Below are 25,434 nucleotides of genomic sequence, written 5' to 3'. Positions count from 1 at the left end.
ACGGTGGAAAGGGCACCATGCTTAAACCCCTTGGATATTGTAAGGGCTCTAATGTTGGCCACTAAGGAGAGATTGTTGCCTAGTGCTCGGAGACGAAGAGCCTTCTTCGTGGGTGAGTGTGGAGGACATGGAGCCATCCTCAGTGTACCAAACTTCATATAGTGTAATCCCTCAAGGACCCAAACTTGAGAAGAGCAGAGTAGGTCTTATTTTAAAGACCGGACCACTTAAAATCCTTGTGTGCATTTGTCTCTTGGTACATATCTCTCTCATTCTCTCTTGGATGTGTGCTTTCATGTTTATATCTTCTTTTGATTGAGTAATTAGCATTTGCACTAACTTGGAAATTCACATTGTGCTAATTGGGCCATGAACTTACTTAATCAAGTTTGTTGATCAACTAGAGACTTGAGGATATAATTATTAACATTTGCTTAGCTCATCTAATTCAACTTAATTGAGCAAAGATAGAACTAAGGTGAAATTGGAATAGTTTCAAAAAGGATAAAATTTTATAAAGACAACCAATTCAAATACCCTAGAGAAAATAGTTAGGGAAGGAAGATACATGATCCAAGGCCTCACACCTTAGAATCCTAGGGCATGGCACCATAGGCCAATTGAGCATCGCACCACAATCTACGGGGAAGAAATTTTCTTAATAGCAAACGCTTTTAGTCGCATAAACATAACATATCTTTAAATCTGATGCTAAATAATTATACCAAGCCCCCCGCCCCCCAAAGGGCATCGCGCCGTAGGTTAATTGACAATAGCTAGGGAAGGAAGATACATGATCCAAGGCCTCGCACCTTATAACCCTAGGGCATCACACCGTAGGTCAATTGAGCATCACATAACAATCAATGGGGAAGAAATTTTCTTCTCAGCAAAAGTTTTAGTCTCATAAATATAACATATCTTTAAATCTGAGGCTAAAAGTTCATGGAAAGAATCAAATTATAGATGGAAATATCATTTTAAGTAATGTTACAAAGATGAAATTATCAAATCCTAAAAGACACATAGGTATTTACACATTAGTAGCACTTCAACACAAAGTTGATATTAAACACCATTCATATTTGCCGGTAAACGTCATACAAACATGGATACACATATAGGTTATGCAGTTCATAGATACAATAAGGTAATAGGATTGGGCCTCTAGATCAATTGGTCGAATTTTTGTACCTCAACCGTAAGATCGCAGATTCAATCCCAGCTTACTCAACTCAACTCAACTCAACAAAGCCTTTGTCCCAAACTAGTTGGGGTCGGCTAAATGAATCCTTTAGAAAAATTTCATAAAGAAGGTGAAAGGAATCTACCCGGCTTAACTCAATCCCAGCTTAGTTACCAAAATAAAGGTACAAAACACTAGAGTAATAGCAGAAGAAATCTAAATAACCTTACACTAAATTCAAACATCAAAGAAAACGAATTACTTGTGAGCTTCCATGCACAGGGCCCACTTACAAGCCTATATATAATGATGCAATAAAAGATCTCAAAGTCATTTGGGCCTCCCTACAGTGAATCCCATGGTTTTAACAATTTCTGAGGACCAACTAGATACCCAATGCTTTGTAACTATTTTTACATATCTCGAAATCACTACATGCAGAAAATCACAAGCAGGATATTAGAACATATTTTAGAAGAAATATGAGCACGGGAGAAAAAGTAATGCCTAAAGGAATCCACATAGCTGACAACAGCAGTACGGAAACATTTACAACCAGCACACCCAAGATTTAGAAAATCAAATTTAGGAAGAATCTTGCACCAGATTCTTAGAGAGATTGATTAGATTTTTTTACTTCTATTCACAACATAATTAGTTTATTTGTCTGGTGATTTTATTTCCTAAGGATTACAAGTCTAGTAGGGATTCTAGAGAAGTTTTATTGTTATTGAAGTTTCCATAGGCTGCTTTTTTCAGCGCATTATCTCTTCAGTAGAGTATGGCTGCCATACATTTCTTCTTCGCTTGATATTAGATCTGGAGAAGACCTATGGATCATAGTTCTTGCAGGATAAAAGTTTGTTGCTGAGGCCTGAAATTTTGAACTAGAGATTTTAGCGAACTATCCTTTTTTTCTATGCCTTTTGTCTTGGGATTTTCAAACCAGATCTGTGATCTAATTCTTGAAAATGATTCACTGATTACACTGTTCTGAACTTTCGTGATTTAGTTTCCTTTTGTTAAAGTATAAAAGATTAAAAAACTCTGTCTCCAACAGCTCAAGCTTTTGGAGTAATTGGTGGTTTCAAATGATATCATAACAATTACCCTGGGTTCAAAACTCCTTCATATTAAAAAATCCATATGTAATGGCCAACCCCCCAAAAAAGGGGTCACATGCGTCACGTGTAGGCAAACCCTAAAAAAGAGGGGCTACACGTGAGGGGGAGTGTTAAAGTATAAAAGATTAAATAACGCCAACTCTAACAGCTTAAGCTTTTGGAGTAATTGGTTGTTTCACATCTTTAACTGATTACACTGTTCAGAACCCTTCTCTGAAATCCCCTGATTATAGGATTGTTGCCTCCCTTTGCATTCTTTTGCCATAGACAAAGTTCTGCTCATTCTAAAATTTTCAGGGATCTGAAATTTCATGTGAACCCGTAATTTCAGAAAAATACTTTGCAGATGCTACACATCTGGATTGAGAGCAGGTAAGGAAATTGCACGTCCTGAAAGTTTTAGTAAATCTGAAGCAACTAATTTTCTGATCACTTTATGAACTCTTAGGAGGATCATTAATCTGAGATATTTAACAGAAACTTCGAAAAAATTAATAGCAGTTACTCTGGTTTAATAGTGAGTTTGTGGCTGTAAATTTAATTACATTCCTTGCTTGCAACATGGTTTAGCGGACAGAAAAGTGAAAGAGACAAGTATCCTAATTCCAAGAACCAGTTTGCAAAGAAATTGCAGATATATATCCCTATGAATACAGCTTGGAATAAAGGGGCAAAAAACCAGTATTTCTATTCATATAATATAACTAGGAAAGGGTACAGTTATAACAACTCAATCAAACGTATTCTATATTTACCTGTGCAAGAACAGCAGCTGCTAATTGTAGACTTGGCTCCAGGGTCTCTGGTACAACCTATTATTAAAATCAGGACTTGTTAGAAATCACATAAACTAGAAAATAATGCTTGGATTGGTTTCAATTCATTACTTACACTAATTTATTTCAACAAATAATAACTCTATATGATCAAAACAAGAAAACTGGAGCGTGGGAACAACAAATCAGAATCATATGGCCGTGTTGTTTTCTTATATCAAATTTCGGTTTCGGTTTCTGCCTTGGCCGAAATCCGGTAAGAAAAAAAATTTATTTTATTAATTCCCAAATTTCAGCAGAAACAGTTATTTAGGCCGAAATTTCGGAATAATACTATATTTTTTTTAAAAAAATTCAATTTTTCAAAATTTGGGAAATCCGAAATTTCAGATTTCGCGAAATTTCGGTTTGGTCCCAACCGAAATCCGAAATTTCATCGGATTTCGGCCGAAATTTAAAACCATGGTTGTTTTCAAAATATGAAGAACAGAAACAAATGTCAAATTAATTAGGGGAAATACCGCTGTTGCACCCGCCTTCTCTAAATTGACGCCATGATCAACATCATGGGCACGAACGAATGTCTTTACATTGGGAAAATATTTGCTTAAAGCCCATACTGTTCTATAATTTGCACCCGGAGTATCTAAAGTTATTGCGGCAGCACATGCTCTCTCAGCACCAACTTTGTGGAGGACCTACTTACAAGGTAAATGGAGGAAAATATCAAAAAAGAATCTGAAAGAAGAAATGTATGCTTTAAGTTAGTGACAGGTTGCTTACCTCTCGACTCCCCGCATCTCCAAAATATACAGGAAGGTCAAGTGCACGCCCAACTGCCACTCGTTCACTGGAAGTAAAAACAAAAAATTAGTGCACCTAATCTGCATGCTAGTTTAAAAGAAAACAAATATATTCCAAGTCATAATCGGAACATATTCTGCAGTGCTGCTTAACCATCTAGGGGACAAAAATATGAAATACAAATAAACTAAGTAGAAACTTTCAAAAGGTCTGTTGAAATACATGAAATACAAGAAAATTATAAGAATGCAAAGGCTGGGGGCTGACTAGTAGTTGTTCTCAAGGATGATTGGGTAATCCAGAGCCAGCCGATGTAGGAATTCTAAGGGATAATTAGGGGCTTACCAAGTGGGCTTTCTTAGGCCCCATGGGGATCACGGATTCGAATGAAGCGGAATTGGGAGCAGCATTGCAAGGTAATAGAATTACAGAGGCGAGGGCCATAACGAGGCTGATTGTAGAGGGAGCCTCGCTTTTAATCAAGTGAATGGATGGTAATCATCCCCCGTGGAGATTTGCTGATAGTTGATGAGATTTAGGAGTGAGTGAAAAGTTTCCATGTTTGGTTTCAGCATGTAAAGAGATCGGCTATGATTGATAGACACGAACACGAGTGTCGCGTGTCGACACGGACATGGAGTGTCAGACACGGCAAACCCCCCGAATTTAGAAATAGGGGCACGGCTAAAATAGAAAGTATATACAATTGTTGAATAATGTATTGTAGTGTAGAGGGTATTATAGTCTTTGTACCATGGTTGCCCTATTTGAGCCTATATATACATCATTTACATGAGGAGCTCCCTAGTGGAGACTCCATCTCTCTACTCCTCTTCTTCTTCCTCTCTCCTAACCCTAATCTCATTTCTAACATGGTATCAGAGCAAAGATTCGAAGAGAAGAAAAGAAGAAGAGTCATGCCATCCTCTCTCTATCCCACGTGTCTCTATCTCTATCTCGTCGCTGTGTGTATGAGATTATTGTAGTTTTTTGTTGTAAGGTTATTTTTAGTTGTTTGTTGTAGTTTCTTTGTAGCAAGCTGGAATTCCATAGTATATACACTCCACCTTGAGGGGGAGTGTTGAATAATGTAAAGGGTAGATTAGGCATTACTTGCAGTATAGAGGGTATTATAGTCTATATACCATGGTTACCCTCTTTGGGCTTATATATGCATCATTTACATGAGGAGCTCCCTAGTCGAGACTCTCCATCTAACCCTAATCTCATTTCTAACAGTAATCATTATTTGTGGATATAGATTTGTGTGTTGCGTTTCGACACAGATACCAGTTGTCTAACATGGAAACAACTAAAAATCTACAAATGGTGGCACGGACATATGTATAAAATTACTATTACTATCATAATTTGTAACAATATAAATATGTTATTCATTTAACGAACTAATAAATCTTAGAATTGATCAACTACAACCTAAAACAAACATGAGATAATCAAATAACAACGCATTCATCAATTTAATTTAGAACTCTATCATCTCCAATATACAAGGAGAAATGGAGACTAATATGATACAATGAAATTAGACTAAGTTGTAAATATCATTTTGTTTCGGACGAAACGCACTGAAATTTCGGTTTCGGTCTGGAATCCGGAACGAAACGCACCAATATTTTGTTTCATTTTGGATATCGGACCATTTCGTCCGCGTTTCTGTCCGAAACAGGCGAAACACCCTGTTTCGCCCGAAAATGTCTGAAAATACGGAAAAGTTTGAAAAAATTACACCGTATGCCATTATAGCCGTTGGGGGTTTTTTTTGACGATTCTACCCTCATTTTATGATCGTTTTATAGCCGTTGGAAGGGTATTTCAGCCTTTTCGCATCCACAAGCCTATATATACCCCTTTAACCATTGTTTTTCCACACTCTTCTCTTTCACCCTTCTCTTACAAACTTCATTTACACTTTCCCACCAACTAAGATCTACTCTAATCTTCTTCTAAGCTCTTCAAGCTTCTCTAATCTTCTTCTAATTTCACTTTTACACTCTTTCCCATCATCTAAGATCAAGATCAAGAACAAGATCATTTCTCTAAGGGGGGGAGCAAAGCTTAAAAACTGCATACAAGACAAGGCTTCAACATGCAAGACAAAGGGCTTATCTCTTCGATCTCTTCATCTTCTGAAGGCTCCAACTTGGAAGGATTCTTCATTCTCTACTATATTTTCTCTCATCCAACAAAAGGCTTCAATTTCAGCGAAGTGAAACTTTCTTTTCTTTTATTTCCTTGTTCTCTTTTTTTCATTTAAAATTAAAATACAATGAGTTCGGGACCTTCTGGAGTAGCCGCATCTATTGGTTCCGCACCCGCTAGATCAGATGACCCGGCATGGGCTTATGGCCTATTCTTTCCGGGTCAACGAAACTGTGTTCAGTGCACTTTTTGTGATAAAATCATAAAGGGTGGAGGTATAACACGGCTTAAACAACATCTAGCAGGTGTTCTTGGCGAAGTAGCGGCATGTAAAAAAGTCAATGCCGATGTAAAATGGAGAATCAGACAACTGTTAGAGCAAACGAAAAAGAAAGGGCTAGGAAAAGTGTAACTAGAGCAGAGGTAGGTGGCTTTTATGGCATACCCGAAGACGAGGATGAGGAGGAGGAGGAGGGGGAGGAGGTGGAAGAAGAAGACATTGACAGTAGGAGACCACCTCCGCCTAGGCGTAAGGCGAAGGAAACTGTTGTAGAACCGAGTGGGGCAAAGAGGAAGAAGGGTATTATAGCGGGGTTAAGAGATTTTTTTTGCACCACGAACAACCCCTGGATCCCAGCCAAGCATTAAGAGTGCTTTGGCAACGAAAGAAACCATTAATCGGGCAAATATGGCGGTTGGCATGCTTTGCTACGATGGAAACTTGCCTTTCAATTTTGCCAATTCACCATATTGGCAACCGATGTTTGATGCTGTAAATACAGTAGGGTCAGGTTACAAGGCACCCAGTTCTCATGATTTGAGGGGGACATATTAAAAAGAACTGTTGAGGAAGTAAACAACTACTTAGCAGAAGTTAAATTTTCATGGAAATTCAGTGGTTGCAGCATTATGGCCGATGGTTGGACAGACACCAAACAATGTGCCTTAATTAACTTTTTGGTTTATTGCCAGAAATTAGTAGTTTTCCTACGATCTATTAATGCATCGGGCATAGTGAAGAATGTTGATGCATTGTTTAAGATTTTTGATGATATTGTTTTAGAAGTGGGTCCGGACAATGTAGTCCAATTTATAACCGATAGTGAGCCGAGTTATAAAGCTGCAGGGAAGAGATTAGAAATCAAATATGGCACCTTCTTCTGGACCCCATGTGCAGCTCATTACTTAGATCTAATCTTAGAGCACTAGGGCAAAACTGATGTGTTTCCTCTCACAGGAAGCACAATTGAGAAGGCTAGAAAGATTACGAGGTTTATCTACAACCACGCAGCCCTACTGAACTTGATGAGAAAGAATTTCACAGGTGGGAGGGACTTGTGTCGTCCTGCGTGGACTAGACTTGCTACAAATTTCATTAGCATACAAAGTCTGGTGCTTCATAAGAAAGCCCTTCAACACATGTCTGTGTCTGACGAGTATAGTGCTAGTAGGTATGTCCGACACCAATTGAGTGAAGAGATAGCTAGTACCGTGTTGGACAAAGAATTTTGGGACTAGTGTAAGTACATTTTAAACATCAGCGAGCCTTTAGTGAGAGTGCTACTCTTGGTAGATCGGCAAGACAAACCAGCTATGGGTTACTTGTATGAGGCCATGGATAGGACCAAAGAAAACATCAAGGCAGGTTAAGGAACAAAAAATCATATTACATGCCCATTTGGAGGATTATTACCAACAATGGGATAAACAACTTCATAGTCTCCTCCACACAGAGGGATATTTTCTAAACCCTGCTCTCTTTTTCAGTCCAACTTTCTTCAAGCATAATGAAGTCACCAGAGGCTTGATGGAGTGTGTTAGCCGATTAGTAGCTGATGAAGGAACGCAGGACACCATCACAAGTCAAATTGAGTGCTATCGGGAGTCTTCTGGTATGTTTGGAACTAAGTTGGCAATCCGCAACCAAGGAAAATTGGGACCAGGTATACTTATTGATTTATTGATTTAATTAAGTTTATTTCATTTAAACTCTCTATAGGTAAATGATTAACTATTCATTGGTTTTGTACAGTTGCATGGTGGAACCAGTTTGGAAATGATGTCCCGGAATTACAGAGTTTCGCCGTCAGAATTCTTAGCCAAACCTGTAGTGCAACTGGATGTGAAAGTAACTGGAGCACCTTTGAACACATACACTCGGCAAAGAGAAACAGGTTGGAGCATGGCCGATTGAATGACCTAGTGTTTGTGCATTACAACCTTAAGTTTCGAGAAAGGTATGGTACTTAATTGAAGTTAATGTTCTCAGATCTCATCACTTGTCTTGAAGCTTTAAGTTTTAAAGTCATTTGTGTTGGACATTATTTTCAGGGACTTAAAAGAGAATCTTCTATCACTAGCGACCCACTGTGTATAGATCACCTAGATGTTATGATGGATTGGGTTGTAGAAGATGAAGATGTTATTTTTACCCCAGGAGATATTGGTTAGGAAAACATTGAAGCGCCAACTGCTCGGGCCGACGACAACACAATCCTTGAAGATCCTCCTTCTGGAGTTTGTGGTGATGATGATGAGAGCTACCAGTCGGTTGAGTATTGTTAACTTACCAACTTTTCCAATAGCTTAAGCTTCTGGAAAAGTTGGTAAGTTAACATGGTATCAAAGCCAAAGGTCTTGAGTTCAAACCTCCCGGATAGCAAAAAGCAAAAATCCACATGCGATGGTCGGCCCAAAGTGGGACCACATGTGCCACGTGTTTGTCAAGTGGGCCACACGTGCGGGGGAGTGTTAAAGTATAAAAGATAAATAACGCCTTTCTCCAACAGCTTAAGCTTCTGGAGAAGTTGGTAAGTTAACATGGTATCAAAGCCAAAGGTCTCGAGTTCAAACCTCCCGGATAGCAAAAATCCACATGCCATCTAGGCCCAAAGTGGGACCACATGTGCCACGTGTTTGCCAAGTGGGCCACACGTGCGGGGGAGTGTTAAAGTATAAAAGATAAATACTGCCTTTCTCCAACAGCTTAAGCTATTGGAGAAGTTGGTTAGTTAACATGGTATCATAGCCAAAGGTCTCGAGTTCAAACCTCCGGAATAGCAAAAATTCACATGCGATGGTCGGCCCAAAGTGGGACCACATGTGCCACGTGTTTGCCAAGTGGGCCACACGTGTGGGGGAGCGTTAAAGTATAAAAGATAAATAATGCCTTTCTCTGACAGCTTAAGCTATTGGAGAAGTTGGTAAGTTAATAAGTATGATGATCCTCAACCACCCTATTCACCATGATGTAGTGAGCTATGTATTAGAGACATGATGTGAGATGTGATTTAGAGATGTATTTTCTTTTTTTTGTGTTGTATTTTCTTGTTTTTTATGTATTGAACTTGTCTTAGTGTGCTTGAACTTTTTTAAGGAGTAAAATTGATGTCTTTTTACATATTTGGTTCACTTAATTGTTTCTTATAATTTGCTGACAATTTCTATTTTTTTTTTTTGATCTATTCCATATTTTTAACTATTTAGAAAAAAAATTCCCTCCGCAAAGAGGACTCAAAAGTTTCGACAGAAACACGGAACGAAACGGCTGAAATACCAAAGCGTACTGTTTCAGTCGCCAAAACGAAACGGCGAACGAAACGGATTTTACAATTTAGGTATTAGAATAAGAGTTTGTTTAGGGTTTAGGTTTAGGGGATATAAAAACAAATATTAGTTAAAGAAGAGCTAAAACAAGAGTTTATAATAAAAGAAGAGTTAATAATAAAAGAGGTAAACACAATATTATATAATAAAATAGAATGTCACACTTGACACGGTATAAAAACGTGGCCACACACCCACGTTAATTCTAACACTTCTAACAGTACATTTAAAAGTGTCCAAAGGAGTGTGGGCAAGCGTGTCGACTGTCGTGTCAGACACGGCACGACACGTTTGTCACCAAAAAATTCAAAGCGTCGGCTAAACCATAGGAGATCGACAAATAGTGATGTGGATAGACTAACATGGACGGGTGTTAGTATCGTGGCTCTGGAGATTTCTTATTTCCTTACCCCTTGAGGGTACCTGTTACTTCTTTTCTTCTTGTTCATTTTTAGTTTTTTCCTTCTTATTGTTCTGACCATCTCAGTTGCAGGGTTTCTCCTTTCTTTCATTTTTATTAAACCTTTTTACCATTGAAAAAATATATATAGCAAAAATATCAATCTAAATGTTTGAAAGAATATTTTGTTGTAATAAGGAAGTCCTTGATAAATTTCCATCAACTATCCAATATAGTGTGAAAAGTGAAGAATTGTGGTGTGTGTGCGTGTGTGGTGCGGGGGACATGTAACACGTATATGATTTAAGGAACATAGGTAATTGCAAATTAGCTATGTGTTAAGTGTTCCTTCTGTAGAAAAGGTTATGAAGCTGAAAGCAATACTAAGGTGCAATGAGATTTCCTCAAGTCAGAGATCTAACTTCTCCAAATCCAAGATTCATGGGATCCATGTGGCTCAATCAGAATTGGAAGAGCTGGCTAGACTTTTGAATTGTAGTGTTGACGTCTTTCCTTCAACTTATTTGGGCCTCTTGGTTGGTGTGTGTGTGTGTGTGGTGGTGGTGGTGGCGTGGGGGGGGGTGGGGGGGTGCGCTCTAAAAAGAACCAATGGGACCCAATTGTTGACAGAGTAGAAATAAGGTTAGATACTTGGAAGCGAAACTTGGTATCTTTGGGAGGGAGAATTACTCTCAATAAAGCAGTACTGGCAAATATTCTGATTTATCAGCTGTCTCTTTTAAAGCAGTACTGGTTTGGTGAGGTCACTTTTAAAGAGTTGTCTCATGATCTTTTCTTAATTGCAGTTGATAGGGAGGCTTGGGTTTCAGATTATAAGGCGAAGGGAGAGAATGGTATTTTTTTTTTTTGAAAGTAGACATATTTGATTAATTACTCAAAAAGCATTCAGGACCAGAAGTCCCAGCCTGCTATACAAGAGCATAGAATATATTGGCACGGGCATACCCAAAACCAATTCAAAATAAACCATACAAAAATGACATAAAACCTAAACTGCTCCTTTTCTCTTTAAATGCCATAACATTATCCATTGCATTCTTGAGCTGCGCACAAAGAATTTTGTATCCTTCTAAAAACTTCACAAAAAGGTGTTAAGCTGACACTCCCGGATTCTAAAATTCGAAGTCTTGCTACTCCCTATTTTGTATGTAGTGGTTTAACCGCCCAAAACTTATACTTGGGCCCCACAACCTGTATACCTCGAATGAAGCAGATATAGATAGCTAAAACTTCTTTTCCCATAAAGCTAATCATGGTAACATCATAGATACAGGTGCTATCACCGCCCTATGCTTGCATTAAAAACACATGTCATCCTAAGCATAGAATCCAAGGAAACAAATAAAGCCTTCCATTCCTTTAGATCTTTTTGGATCTAAAATATATCCATATATGAGACGTGGTTCAACCGCCTCGGCAATCCATTCCCACGGGCTCCTTCCCCATAGTCTTTTAATGATTTGATTGTTCACCCCCATTATTTTTAATTCCCAGATCACCACCAGGTCTAATTGATACTAAAAACGAACTCTTTAATCTGCTCCCAATCCTCCTATGTTCCAAAATCCCATCTTCATTGGGAGCGAGGATTGAACCCCCAATAAGAGAGACTTATATTTTTATAGGAACCACCACCCATGATAGAAGGTTCGGAAGAACCCTTCCCAAGGGCGTAACCGGGAAATCTTCCATTGGAAACAGAGACTGAATGCTACCACATCTTTGGTTTTTAATGCCCGATTTTTCTTGCTTTTCCTTTTGTGAACCAACTGTAGGGGCCTCACCTTTTCTCCTCCACTCGCGTGTGAAGTTATTTCTTTTCTGCAATACCCTTGTTTTAAAACTGGCCCCACCCGCACTCCTACGAAGAATACCCAAGGCTCGCTTGACTTCGGCTTCTAACCTCCCTGAATTTAGATTGATCTTATCCTCATTTCCTGACACCACCTTTTTCTTTCACCAAAAGTCATTTTCTCTGCTTTTTTTACTGGAAAGACATTTTGAGTTTTGAATCTGAATTTGGACAGCTCCTCTGCATGACCCACTGAAGGCCCAATGCTCCTGACATCGTGTGGCTTCACACTGTCACTCGTCCCATCACAGGGTTCCTTTCTGACAGCTTCTTGGGCAAAAGTGACTGTTCGTCCCTTTTTTGAAAATTCCTAGAGATCCTCCCGTTCGTCGACGGGAATGATGTTCGCCCTACCAATGATTCTATCCTGGATTGGGGACATGTTGCTTGTTCCTGAACCTCCACACCAACCATAAAAATTGAGTTTTGAATTTCTAAACGTAAAAACGGGTATGTTAGCCTCCATTTGGCGATGAGGATTCTTGTCGATGCATAACCCATAGACTGACCACTATTTTGTTCTATTCTTACTTCTAGCATTGAACCAAGGCAATTACCTAGGGCTTCGACCGTGGACGTAGCCCAACCATGGAGGGGGATACCATAGAAATTGACCCAAAACTCTTCCGCACCTTGGTGATACTTAGGGTCCCACTTTTGCAAGAAGACAAGATGATCAGCACATGCTTCTCCCTCCATTTTGAGGACTTTTAACGCTAGATCTTCACAATCAAACATGAAAAGGACATCGTTCCCATCCAGGATACTAGGTCTCGGAAGGGACGGGATACCCCAAAGCTTTCTGGCCCAGAACCAGAGATCATCAATGCATTTTCCTTTCTCCCTCACTCGACCTATCAGACAAGATTTTAGAAATTGTCATCTGACTTCAATCTCTTTTCCAGAAATTGATAGGAAAGGGGTTCCGTCTTCCATCCTAGTAGAAATTGTGACCGAGTCCGGCCATCCACCTTCTTCACGATCCCCCCCATCCTTTTTAACAAACTTCACTGGGGTGGGCTTCTGTTGGGAGAATGAGCACCACCGACATTTTCTCCTCCAACTGAAGTTTAAATATCCACAAATGCAACAACTCCAATCCTTCCAAGAATTCCCCCTTTGGTTCCGACTGCTACCGTCAACTGTTTGGCTTCCAGGCTTTCCCCCTCGGGTCATCATTTTTTCTTCCAGGGAGAGAATGGTATTGCCTGGAATTTTAATTTTCGCAGTAACTTCTTTGATTGGGAGCTAAAGAGGGTAGCTTGTTTTCTAAAAATATTAGAATCGCAGTACTTTAGTCGCTCAGGGGCGGACAAGAGGGTTTGGATTTGGTGCACTTCAAGGGAATTCAACGTCAAGTCCTTCTATATTCAGCTCACTCCTTGCACGGGATCTTTGCAGGCGGCCAAAGTTTGGAGCATCCCTGCTCCTCCCAGGGTTTGTGCGTTTGGTTGGACGACAATTCTTGATAAGATTCTGACGATTGACCATCTTAGATGTCGGAAAATGTTGATTGTGGATCATTGTTCTTTGTGTATAAAGGTAGGGGAGTCAGTGGACCACCTTCTCTGGCACTACAGTTTTGCTAGTTTCGTGTGGAGCAAGGTTCTTCAGAGGTTTGGTATGCATTGGGTTTTTCCTTCTAAGTTGGTGGAATTGGTCGAATGTTGGGATGCCTCCCCGTGACATCAAAAAGGCATATTATTATGGAAACCTTCTCTGCTAGCTGTGATTTGGTCGCTTCGGAAGGAAAGAAACTCCAGAGTTTTCAAAGGTGTGAAAAAGAGTCCTCAGTTCGATTCCACCTCAGTTTTCGCTTTAGTCATTTCGTGGGCCAGATCTCTCCCCGAATTTAGATTCATCTCGGCTTATGATCTTTGGTACGGTTTGAGGGTGGTGTGTGCTAGCAGTGAAAGAGAAGAATCAGGTGGTCCTCAATGGAGTCCTCCGCCTCATGGGTACCTTAAATAAATTTTGATGGATCGAGTTTGGGAAACCCTAGTCCTTCAGGGATTGGCGGTCTCCTTAGAGACGAGGTGGGGACCACGATCTGGGCCTTTTCATGTCTGAGAGGAGTGGCGGACTCTAATGAGGTGGAGATCAAAGCGGCCTTACAGGGTATCAGATATGCTGAATCTCTTGATTTGGCGAAGGTGATCATGGAGAGTGATTCGCTAAATGTTATTAGGTGGCTGAAGGGAAATAAGCCCTCCCCTGGAGGTTTGCTAGGTGGATTGATGAGCTAAGGGATCGGTTGGTAGAATTATATGTATTATTTCAGCATGTCAAAAGATCCGCTAATTCTGAGGTAGATAGACTCGCTAGAGCTGGAGTGGGGCTTCAAGAGCTAGAGCTCTTCGACTTTTTGCCCCCTTAAGGATTGCGTTAGAACTGTTGTTGAATTGTATCTGTTTGTTTTTTATCGGTCGGCTTCCTCGGTTGGCTTTTCTTTGTATTGTTTTTCTCTTTTATTAATGAATCTGTTATCATTAAAAAAAAAAAGGCAATTGCAAATTATTAGTATTCTACAAACAATACTAAGGCAATGAGGAATGCAATTTAAGTTGTTTACTTCCATTTCTAAGTAAACCACAAAGGACAATGACATGTGGATGGTTCCTTCACAAATTGTAAGTACTTGTATTTTTCTCTCTCTTACACAGATGAATATTGTATTGCCCTAATAAGTCAAATAACGGACGTGAGAGCAATTAATCATGTTTTCCCTTTCTCTCTATTTTCTCCCTATTTTCTCCCTTAGAATTAACTCTAAAACGTGGAGGAGGTTTTTTCTTCGTTTTTTTTTTTTTAAAATTAAAACGTGAAGGAGTTGACTCCCCAAAGGATGATGATTATGAGCTATTTCTTCCACATCAGTGCCATTTGTGACGGCTTCTTGAGTTTCAATTCCACTGTTGGATTTTCGGTATGTGGATGCAGACGACCTGCCATTAAACCCATATGAGCTGCCAAGCCATCCAATTTCTCCATAATCTTTATAAAGAGTTCATCTCTTTGATTGTCTAGAAACCTTCTTCTAAAGGCTTGCCCCCCACTACGAGTAGACGCAATGGCAAACCTAAACTTTGATACCAATCTAATGTAGGACCTTAAGGGTATTAAAAAAGGGGTGGGGGGGGGGGGGGGGGGGGGGGGGGGGTTAGAGTTAGGGTTTTGAAGAATCAGGCTAAAAGGAATTAGGGTTTCAATGGATTAAAGGATGGGATGTTAGCTTTTAAGGAATAAAACCAGAGAAAGGGGGTTGAACGGGTTGATAGGCTTAGGTGGAGCTTGCTGGGTTTTTTTTAGCAAAGATTTTTCTAAACTATGATGAACAAGTCATAGGAGGTGAAGAAAAGAGGGTTACATTATAGGAAATAGCTAAGGTTTGGTGGGAAAATGGGGTTTAAGGTTTAGGAAATCAAGTTTAGGTATTTTCTGATCAAATGGCAGATATATTTAATACAAAAAAGCAAGAAATAATGAAAAGATGAAATAAAAAATATTAGAGAAGAGAGAAAACTAGTTTCATGCTACGGTTCTAACCTTCACGCCTAGGAGAAGCTTAATTCCTTCGATTGGTTTGAGAGATCTCAAGAGCAGTGGTAAAATTCTTCATTACAACTGAAAAGAAGCTTTGCAATGACTTATACAGTCATTCCCGCACTTTTCTCTGAACCCTATTCATAAACCAACTTACTCTCAAACTAGGACACACACACACCCACCAAAAAAACCGTAGGAAAACCATATGCTATGTTTTGGACACCAACGAAAAATGTAAAATTCACCAAAAAAAAAAAAACATAATAAAACTGGCGTAATGTAGTTCTGTTAGCAAACAAAAAGGTGATGCCCAAAATATCCGTATTGGCTCAAACATGGACAAATCAAATTGACTCATAAGTCGTTGAGTAAATCAATTGACTCATCCAATTTCGAATTTATTTTGGCCCCACCGAGTCAATAGACAAAACTCTTGATTTTTCTGAACCATGACTGGCCCGAGTCAAATCGGACTTACATTGAACGAATTCTTGTCCTATATGAGTTTAGAAACAGTGATAATGAACAGAGAGCATAAATGTAGTAGATTCTAAAGACAACTCAGGTAAATGGGACTTGAAATTTTTCACATCATAGTTTTATCCTATTTGGAAGCCAATAAGAGCAAAATTGAAAAGGTTATCCTTGTGTGTGTGTGTGTGTGTTCGCTGTGTGTGTGTGTGTGTGTGTGAGAGAGAGAGAGAGAGAGAGAGAGAGAGACAGAGAGAGAGAGAGGGCACTTGGAAAGACAAGAAGAGTAGAGGACAGCTCTCTTCCAAATGCAATGGAGGCAGGTTAAGAATATCCAAATTGATTCAATAACATTATTTAACTATAGAAGAAAACTTTACCTTCTCACATCAAGAGCAACAAATGGAATTAACCGCTCAGAAAGAAGCTGCGCAATGATCTGAGTAAAACAAAAGGTGGTTGTTATGTTTTAATGTAAGCAACTATCTTCAAACAACATTAAGAACATATTTGGTTTAGAAATTGTTTCAAGTTAGTAAAAACCAAGAGAAGACCTGGCCAACACGCCCAAATCCACAGATAATTATGTGATCTTGCAAATCATCCGTCTGAAGATACAATCACATTCAAGGAAATCAAAAAATGATAATCAGTAAAATTTATCTTAAAATTCTCTTGAGAACATGTAATTTACCATGGGAAAAACAATCTTCCAATCAGTAGAAATATCTATTCGAAATATTGGAGAGACAATAGCAATAAAAATATCACCAATCCAAGGGCAGAAAATTAATTGTCAATTAGTAAAGTTACCGTCTTCATGCAATATGCCAAACATTACATGGTAAATAAAGCCGCAATAAAATCATTGAGCAAAAAATTATGAAAATATTTTTAAGTACGACAATTGAGCAAAGCAAAAGCAAATTCCATGTTCCCCATTACATACTGTTACTAGGTGCAAGAACAAATAGGTTTGCAAGAGCAGCTCTATTTCAGGACCGTGAGAATATCAAGGGTCTGCTCTTCCCAGATGTATTAAGGGTCTGCGGCGAGATGCCTGAATTCTAATTCTTTCTTTTTCTTTTTGGATAGCCTTCTAGCTGAGTTGCATCTTTCTTCCCTCATTTAATTTAATTACTCATTCAAGAGAAAAAAAAGTATGGATTTCTGATAGGTACCATTTCATAATAAGAAATATGCACAGAGAAGGTACTGGAAATTCAAGTGAAATATCAAGAAACAAGGTATACTCCAAGTAAATGCATCATGATGAACGGTAAATGCATCATAACACAACTTGCCAATATTTCAGATGAAGAAGACAGGAAGCAGTTAAATCCACCCTTCATTCTTTGTAGAATAGCAGAAAGATATGATTATATATGGCACATAATCTCTAAAGAGTGTTCCCAAATTGTAGGCCAAGCATTAGGAACAAGCAAAGAGAATCTAAGCCTGCGATAATTAATAATATAATATGTTATTAGGTGAACCACATAAGATTCAAAAAAAAATATTTTAGCCGACATTAAATATTTCAAAATTCTTAACCCCCCATATGTAGAGAGATACCTCTTCAGTGATAGTCCTGTTTGCTTTTATTTTGAACTATCCATTTGCGGCCACTAATCAGAGGCGTAGGATCGTGTGGGGTATCACCCATCCGTGATGGGGTGATGAATTGACGGTTTGGATCATTAAATAAGGTGTACATTTTACTTTTTAGTTTTCAATATTTTCCTTTGGAGGAATACACACAGATACCAAAACTACTATCCTAAAAATATAGAATGAATAGCAAAGAAATAAAATAGAACTCCAAAAAAGGAAACTGGGATATGCACCAACACTACATGGAAATTATTCAGATTCACATCATGCAACATTAGGTTAGTAAGCTTATCCTCCATACTGTTGATTTCCCTAATAATATAGTTGACATAACTACATGCCGTAATAATTTCCCATCTTAACAAGGCACTGCAACATCTCGTCTAATGGCATCATTTCCAAAAATATCACTGTCTAATAAAAAAGATAATCATTCAGTTCACATCATAACGAAGTCCTAATTTACAACTCAACAAATATACTGTATGATTGTAAACTATAGTAATATCACAACAGAAACTGAAGTTTGGTCAAACAGGAATATGCCATCAAACAATAGAAGTGAAATGGCCAATGGGGGTGTAGTTTTATTTACCTGCTCAAAATTAAAAATTAAATCCAGGAGAGAACTAAACCTCTAGAGTAAGCTGATTTACCTCACTCTCCACCGGTAACAAACTTCGAACATCATGCTGCTCAAACCGAGATGCAAGTAACTGGCCTCCAGCTGCTAGCCAGGGCGTGAGTGCCATTGAAATCCCGACCACCAAAAAAAGTAAAGATGAAAGTTGAGGAGACAATATACCCTGCCATACATCAAAAGTAATCAGCTTAAATCACATCAAGATAAGTAACTTGCCAAATTTCTTGGAAATACACAGAATTCTCTAGATGCAAGGTATCAAATTCTTATTTAGATAATAAGTATTAATTCTTATTTAGCTAATATTGGCATCAAGGAGCGATGAAGTCCTTTTCCCCTGATGGCATGTGATGATTATTGCAAAAAAAAAAAAAAAGTCCTCTTGCCCCGATAGGTGAGATGGGATTAAACCTACAAACCCAACATTGGCATAAACAGCACCTTCCAAATGATTTATGGGGCTTGACCTCAGAATCAAAGCAAATTTCAGACATTAAGGCATCATTAATGATCATCCTTAAATATAAAGGTTAGTATATAGAACCAACGGCATGTGTTTTAGTTTACAAGGTCAAATAGTGCATTAACATTAATTATGGCATTATTTTTCTATACCAACCTGCAGAACTCTACAACAGGACAACTAATTGTTTCCTGAAAACTTGCTTTGAAATAGATAACGGAGCATCAACCAAACTAAATATGTTTACCTGACCCAACAGAAGGATGGGTCTTGAACAAGAGATTCTCAAAGCACACTGAATGTTGAACCCCATCTTCAATCTTCATCAACCTAAACCATGCTCCCAAGCGACTTTATACAAGTACCTTGGATGCATAAAACTCCTTATGCAAGGAGTTTCCTATGACAGTAAAAGAGTTGTGATGCGGACTACTAGATTTTTATTGAGCAATTTGTAGACAGAATTTTCAAGATGCAAAACAGGTTGAAGGTAGTCATGTTATTATCTTTTTAGCAATGTAAAAAGACTTCATGAAGTGACGAGTCTTCATGTTACAGGCTAGAAATCAACCTTCCTGCTGTTAACGCATGTTGTTCATGGCAGTTTCAAAGGTTGTGCAGTAAAACCATTTTCCTAAGCATATAAACAAGGTTTTAAATTTCGGTACTGGTCGTCACGAAAACAAAAACCTTTCGGTTTTGGTTGCAAATTTTGATAAAAATCAGGTAAAATTAAGGAAGTGGATAGAAATATATGTAAATGATAGAATTTTAAGGTGAAACTTCAGGAAATGGTAGAATAAGCACAAATACACACATAGAAACCATCACATAAGTAAGAGAGTCATCCATAGTGGTTTAATAAGATCGAGCACCTAGTGACATACGTTTTTGTACGTCGGATAATTCAGTACATACTACGTTTCACATTTAATTCGTATAAATATTTATACATAATACATACACTACATTTCATATGTAACATATACTAATAGAAATATGCAATTCAATATACGTTTCAATTCCAGTATCATTCCGGTGGGGGAGAAAACATAAGCATTTTGGTCTTCTCATGTCGGTTTCTAAAATTGTAGAGAGAATAACAGCTACAGCTCACAAAAGATCCCAAACTGACAAGGAACTGAAGCAAAGAAAATAAGAAAGCTGATTTTTCCCTTTAACAATCGTGCTAAGGAAAGCAAAAGAAGACATACAACATAAACTTATTCTAGAATCTCATGAACCCTATTTCAATTAGATTGAATATCTAAAATAACATGATAATTTTTTTTTTGAAAGATAAAATAACATAATAGTTTTCTCTGTCCTCAAATTATTGAAAGATAGATTCAAACTGCCGCGATCCAATTTAGGATGGAAACAGCTTTCACAGCCAAGGTTTAAAATTTCGGTTTCGGTAACCGTTTCGGACCCCACCAAAAACCAAAATTTCGGATTTCGCCGAAATTTCGGTTCGAAATTTGGTAATTTGGTTCCAAATTCCGGACCCAAATTTGTATCACTTTTTTTTTTAATAAATAATGTCATTAAACCGAAATTTTGGTCCTAAATTTGGTAAAGGGCGAAAAATGGAATTTCGGAAAATTCCGGTTTCGGTTCCCACCGGTATCCGAAATTTCGGATTTCGGATGAAATTTTAAACCATGTTCACAGCCCCATTTAAAAACTTATTTCCACCTAAGGGCAAAGCATCACAAAGCTGTTGCATGGGAAGTTAATAAAACTCGTGAAGTATTGAAGTTGTGAGCATCATCTTAATAAGCAAATAAAAGTGCTTGGCAGAATAGGAAGATACACATTAACGTCTGCAACTGAGAAACATAACCCGTACACTTTTACCTTGTTGACCATAGTTACGAGGTTGGTAAACGAATTGGGGAAGTAAAATGTGAAACGGAAATGGAAAACAAGGGAAAAAAAGACTTGAAACAAGTAACGTGGACAAGATAAAACAATGTATGAGAAAAGCAGAAGACACGCTAGAAATGTCAAGGACAACACATCAAATGCAAGGGAAAAACAAGAACTGAATTTGAAACATATGGGAAAGGCTTATAATGGGTATAAAATGTGCCTCCAAAACACGAGAAACACACCTTATATATTTTTATTTTTATTTTAGTTGTTTTAACTTATTATCCAACCTTTTTCTCTTAATTTGTATTTCTACAAGTTTTTGAGTATTTTTGTATGTTTGTAGATTTGAAATTTGTTTGATTCAAATTTCTACATGTTTTTACTCATAAATACATGTATTTATATTTTTCATAATTTCTATTTAAATTAGAGGCATGCATAGAAGATTTATGTATGTTCTTTACATATTTTTTTCTAGAAGTTTTTCCTTATGTTTAGTTTTCATTGCTATATATAATCTTGTTTCCTTGTTAGTATGAGGCCGATTCACTTACATCGAGGCGCAGCACAAAAAGCTTCATCGCCAGGGTTTCAGTCATCAAATCAAGGAACGTTTCAGATTAAAATTTTCAAAAAACTCTCAAAAAAGGTAGCCAGTAACTCTCTTCCTCCTTTTTTCCGATTTTTCACGCCGAAAATCCCATCATTTCCTGATTCTTCCTCGTTTCAACAAAAAACCAGGTCCATCTCTTCTTCCTTTTTTCCGATTTTTCACGCCGAAAATCCCATCATTTCCTGATTCTTCCTCGTTTCAACAAAAAACCAGGTCCATCTACCATCCCTCTTTTTTTTTTTTGGGGGGGGGGGGGGGGGACGAAAATCCAATGAAAAGAAGCCACCGGTTTCTCATTCCTCTTAGTCCACTTCACAAGAAATTTTCCTGTGTTGATTTTCTGCTCAACTCATGATAGCCCGCAATTAGACCAACAATTTTCTCAGAGAATAAAAGAGGTTGAGATTAATCTTCCACCGTTTTCTTCCCCAAAAACCATCAAATACAACGGTTTCTATCATTTTCTTCTCCAAAGAATTAGGCACTATTTGTTTCAAATCATGAGAACTAATTGCAAGTCAAAACTGATTTTTGCACTCAAAATTACATTTAGGGCATACTTGGCGGCCTTGGTTTTTTTCTGGAATATTAGCTTATGAGGGTGGGAGAGGGTTAGACACAAGAGAGACTGAGTGAGGAGATGATAAAAAAACGATTGAAGAAACAAAAAACTCAGCCCGAAATATGGTCGATTTTACTTGTTTTTTAGCCTCTTTTTTTGTTGAAACAAGGATGAGGAATTGACAGGTTTTTCGGCGTGAAAAATAGGAAAAAGAGGAAGAGGAGGGTTACCGGCTACCTTTTGTATGAGTTTGGTAGAATTTTTAATCTGGATGGTAGAATTTTTAATCTGGACCGTTCACTTGATCCGACGGCTGAACCCTGGCGACAAAGCATTTTGCGCCGCGTCGCGATGTACGTGAATTGGCCTCTGTTAATATTCCACAACTTTTTTGTTGTGATTTCTGCAAAACGTTTCCCACATGTTTCGTATACATTCCTGTGTTCCACATACATTTCCATGTGCCTCCAATATATTTCGCACACATTTCACACACGTTTCACATGTTTTCATGCGTTTTCGAAATGTTTTCCCAATTTTTTTCACATTTCGTTTCCATTTCCGAAACGCGTTTCCAAACCCCCAATCATTTCTAAAAATAATGTTGTTGACTAAGCAAATGGTTCCACAGCGCTTAGCTAAGTATAATCTAATGTCAGCAACAAGCACAAGCAGACCATGCATATATCGATATATTATTATGTACATTTGTAAAATGGGTCCACTAATCTCCATATTTACTTCCCCACATTTGCTCACCTACGTAAAGCCATTAAGAGAACATCTACAATCTCCATAGGTCCATAAAATTTGGAGAGCGCTTCCACACCCTGAAGAAGGGGAAGGGCATTGACCTCATTCTAATCCTTAACAACAATGTAGCCTAATAAAACCAACCTAATTTTTCCATTATGATGTGTTACAACCTACAATTATCGTCGGACCATTTGCCCAGGAGTAACCATTAAAATTGAATTTGAGGAAGCCACCTCTATAGTGTTTGTAGCAAGGTTGCTAGGGCGGGAATCGATGGCTCCCGGGATGGTCGGAAGCGAGAGTCGCCGGAGAATTGTCGGGGAATCACTGGGGAGTTGGGCGTCGCTAGGGAATCGCCAGGAAATCACGTTTCACATAACATTAAACCGCAGTTCCCAAAAGTAGGAATCAGGTTTCCGAGGAATCATAAACCGCGATTCCCAAAAGTGGGAATCGGGTTTCCGGCGAATCCGAACCGGGATTCCCAGTTTTTTGGGATTCGAGAAGATTCTCGTTTTGAATTCGAGAACCCGGGAATCGAGGTTCCCCGCTCCCAGGGAAGAATCCTGCTTCCTTGGTTTGTAGCTTTACAATAGTTAAATCATAGGCCAAATGAAAATGAATGGCCGAGATCAGAGAGAGAGAGAGAGAGAGAGAGAGAGATACAAGTGATTTCATGGAAAGAGGAGATGAAAAAGAGAATTATGGTTTTTGGTTCCTAACAATAAGTAAAACCTGGATGAGTTTTCATATATTCCATCTACGTTTCCAAATTCTAGTAAGAATGAGATTTGATAGCGTAAGCTCTATCCAATCTAACTTAATTATAATTGGGGATAATCCCAAATCTACCCCTAAATTATATACAGCAGGAAAATTATTGAAGAATTCATCTTATTCACATAGTTACATTTATGTTATTAATGGATATAATATTCCATGTATTTATAAGAATAGTGGTTAATCAAACAACACTGAACTAATGTTGAATTTTTTCCAATAAAGTGTCTAATTATGATCTCTAATACTAATACTAATAGGTCAGAACTTCGATATTGAATCACCTTTTCAACAGCATTGTACCAAATCTCCATCCACGTCAACAACTTAACTCCGTCTAGCGTGCCCTAGACCCAAATGACATGCGTTAAAGTGAATTAGCTCAAATCCGAGGCAAACTTATAGGTCAGAGCTTTTTTCATTCTAACACACTTATGACTTATCAACTTGTAGAGTACAGATATTCCAATCTCTTTTATGAAGTATATTAACTATTTAAATACATGTAGAAAACGGTTTGTAAATCTTCCGATCAAATACTAGATAACAAATCGTTGATGGATAATCAATCTAAGTTTGTGCCATGACCATTTCATCATAATCAAGAATTTAATCAACAATTAGATCAATAAGGATCAAATTTCAATTATCACGAGATCTTTCTTCTGCATGCATCTTATTCGGTGTCAGCCTAGTGGGTTTCCTTTTAATGTCTCAATTGTCCTCATTATTAACCGAGAGTTTAGAAAGAGAATTGAATGAGTTAGGGTAATCTCCCCCTGACATGATCTTTATACTAAAACATAAGGGAATGTACAAAGTCCTAAATGTCCTTAGGAAAGTTACATATTCCAACACTCCCCCTCAAGCTGGAATGTAGATATCATACATTCCTAGCTTGTTACATATATCACTCAATTTTGACTTATTTAAAGACTTTGTAAACATATCAGCTAATTAGTCCCCTGACCGAGTAAACACAGTACAAATCTCTCTTTTCTGGATTCTTTGACGGATAAAATGACAATCCACTTCAATATGTTTGGTGCGCTCATGGAAGACTGGATTGTTGGCAATGTATATTGCAGCTTTGTTGTCACAATAAAGCTGCGAAGGAGAAGATGAAATGAAGCCAATTTCAGAGAGAAGTGAACGTAGTCAAATAAGTTCCGTGCTTGTCTGTGCCATTGTCCTGTATTCAGCCTCTGCACTGGACTTAGCTATAACATCCTGCTTCTTACCCTTCCATGAAAGAAGATTGACACCTACAAATGTACAATACCCAGTGGTGGACCGTCTATCTGCTGGGGATCCAGCCCAATCTGCATTAGAGAAGCCTTCAACTTTCATATGGCCATGTCTTTTGAACATCAATCCCTTCCCTGGAGCCCCTTTCAAATACTTGAGAAGCTGTATCACCGCAGCCCAGTGAGAAGTACGTGGAGAGCTCATATACTGACTGACAACTCCAACAGCATATGAAATATCTGGCCGAGTAACCGTGAGATATATAAGTTTACCGACAAGCCTGCGATACCTACCAGGATCCTCCAATAACTCTCCTTCTTCTGGAACGAGTTTCACATTAGGATCCATGGGTGCAGAAGCTGGTTTAGCTCCAAGATTGCCTGTTTCTTTTAGCAAGTCCAAGACATACTTTCTCTGTGATAGGAGCAAGCCTCTAGAAGAACGAGCAACCTCTATCCCCAAGAAATACCTGAGCTAACCCAAATCCTTAGTAGAGAATTCCTTTTGCAAGAAGGTTTTCAAACGCTGTATACCTTGTGAATTGCTCCCTGTGATGATTATGTCATCCACGTAAACTATCAACAAAATACACCCAGCTGAAGAGTGATAACTGAAGACTGAGTGATCCATTGCGCATTGTTTCATGCCAAAGCGCATGACTGCCTCACTGAATCTCCCAAACCACGCACGCGGAGATTGTTTGAGGCCATAGAGTGACTTGCGTAGGCGACACACGTAGGAGGAAGTCTCCCCCTGAGCAACAAACCCTGGTAGTTGCTCCATATACACCTCCTCAGTCAGGTCGCCATGGAGGAAGGCATTCTTCACATCCAGCTGATGAAGGGGCCAGCTATGATTAACAGCAAGAGACAAGAGCACACGTCAGAATTTGGGGGGTACAAATCCTCGTTCTTGGAAAAACTTTTGG

The 25,434-nt window shown here is 38.5% G+C and overlaps 1 protein-coding gene across 1 annotated transcript in view; it reads right to left on the bottom strand.

Annotated features, from left to right (window-relative positions):
- LOC143856895 (K(+) efflux antiporter 2, chloroplastic-like) overlaps nucleotides 1–25,434 on the bottom strand; it is a 94,395-nt gene that overhangs the window by 3,545 nt on the left and 65,416 nt on the right. The window contains exons 13-18 of the mRNA XM_077367152.1: nucleotides 18,220–18,369; nucleotides 16,504–16,557; nucleotides 16,330–16,388; nucleotides 3,870–3,936; nucleotides 3,608–3,784; nucleotides 3,066–3,122 (exon numbers count right to left, since the gene is read on the bottom strand). Of these exons, the coding sequence (XP_077223267.1) occupies nucleotides 3,066–3,122; nucleotides 3,608–3,784; nucleotides 3,870–3,936; nucleotides 16,330–16,388; nucleotides 16,504–16,557; nucleotides 18,220–18,369 (564 nt within the window). The remainder of the gene's footprint in view (nucleotides 1–3,065; nucleotides 3,123–3,607; nucleotides 3,785–3,869; nucleotides 3,937–16,329; nucleotides 16,389–16,503; nucleotides 16,558–18,219; nucleotides 18,370–25,434) is intronic.

This window comes from Tasmannia lanceolata, unplaced genomic scaffold, assembly GCF_043159265.1.
Source record: "Tasmannia lanceolata isolate RefF3 unplaced genomic scaffold, GAP_Taslan_0.1 ptg000024l, whole genome shotgun sequence".
Classification (NCBI taxonomy): Eukaryota; Viridiplantae; Streptophyta; class Magnoliopsida; order Canellales; family Winteraceae; genus Tasmannia; species Tasmannia lanceolata.
The sequence above is the reverse complement of the archived record's forward strand: the minus strand, read 5'-3'. Positions and strand labels throughout refer to the sequence as shown.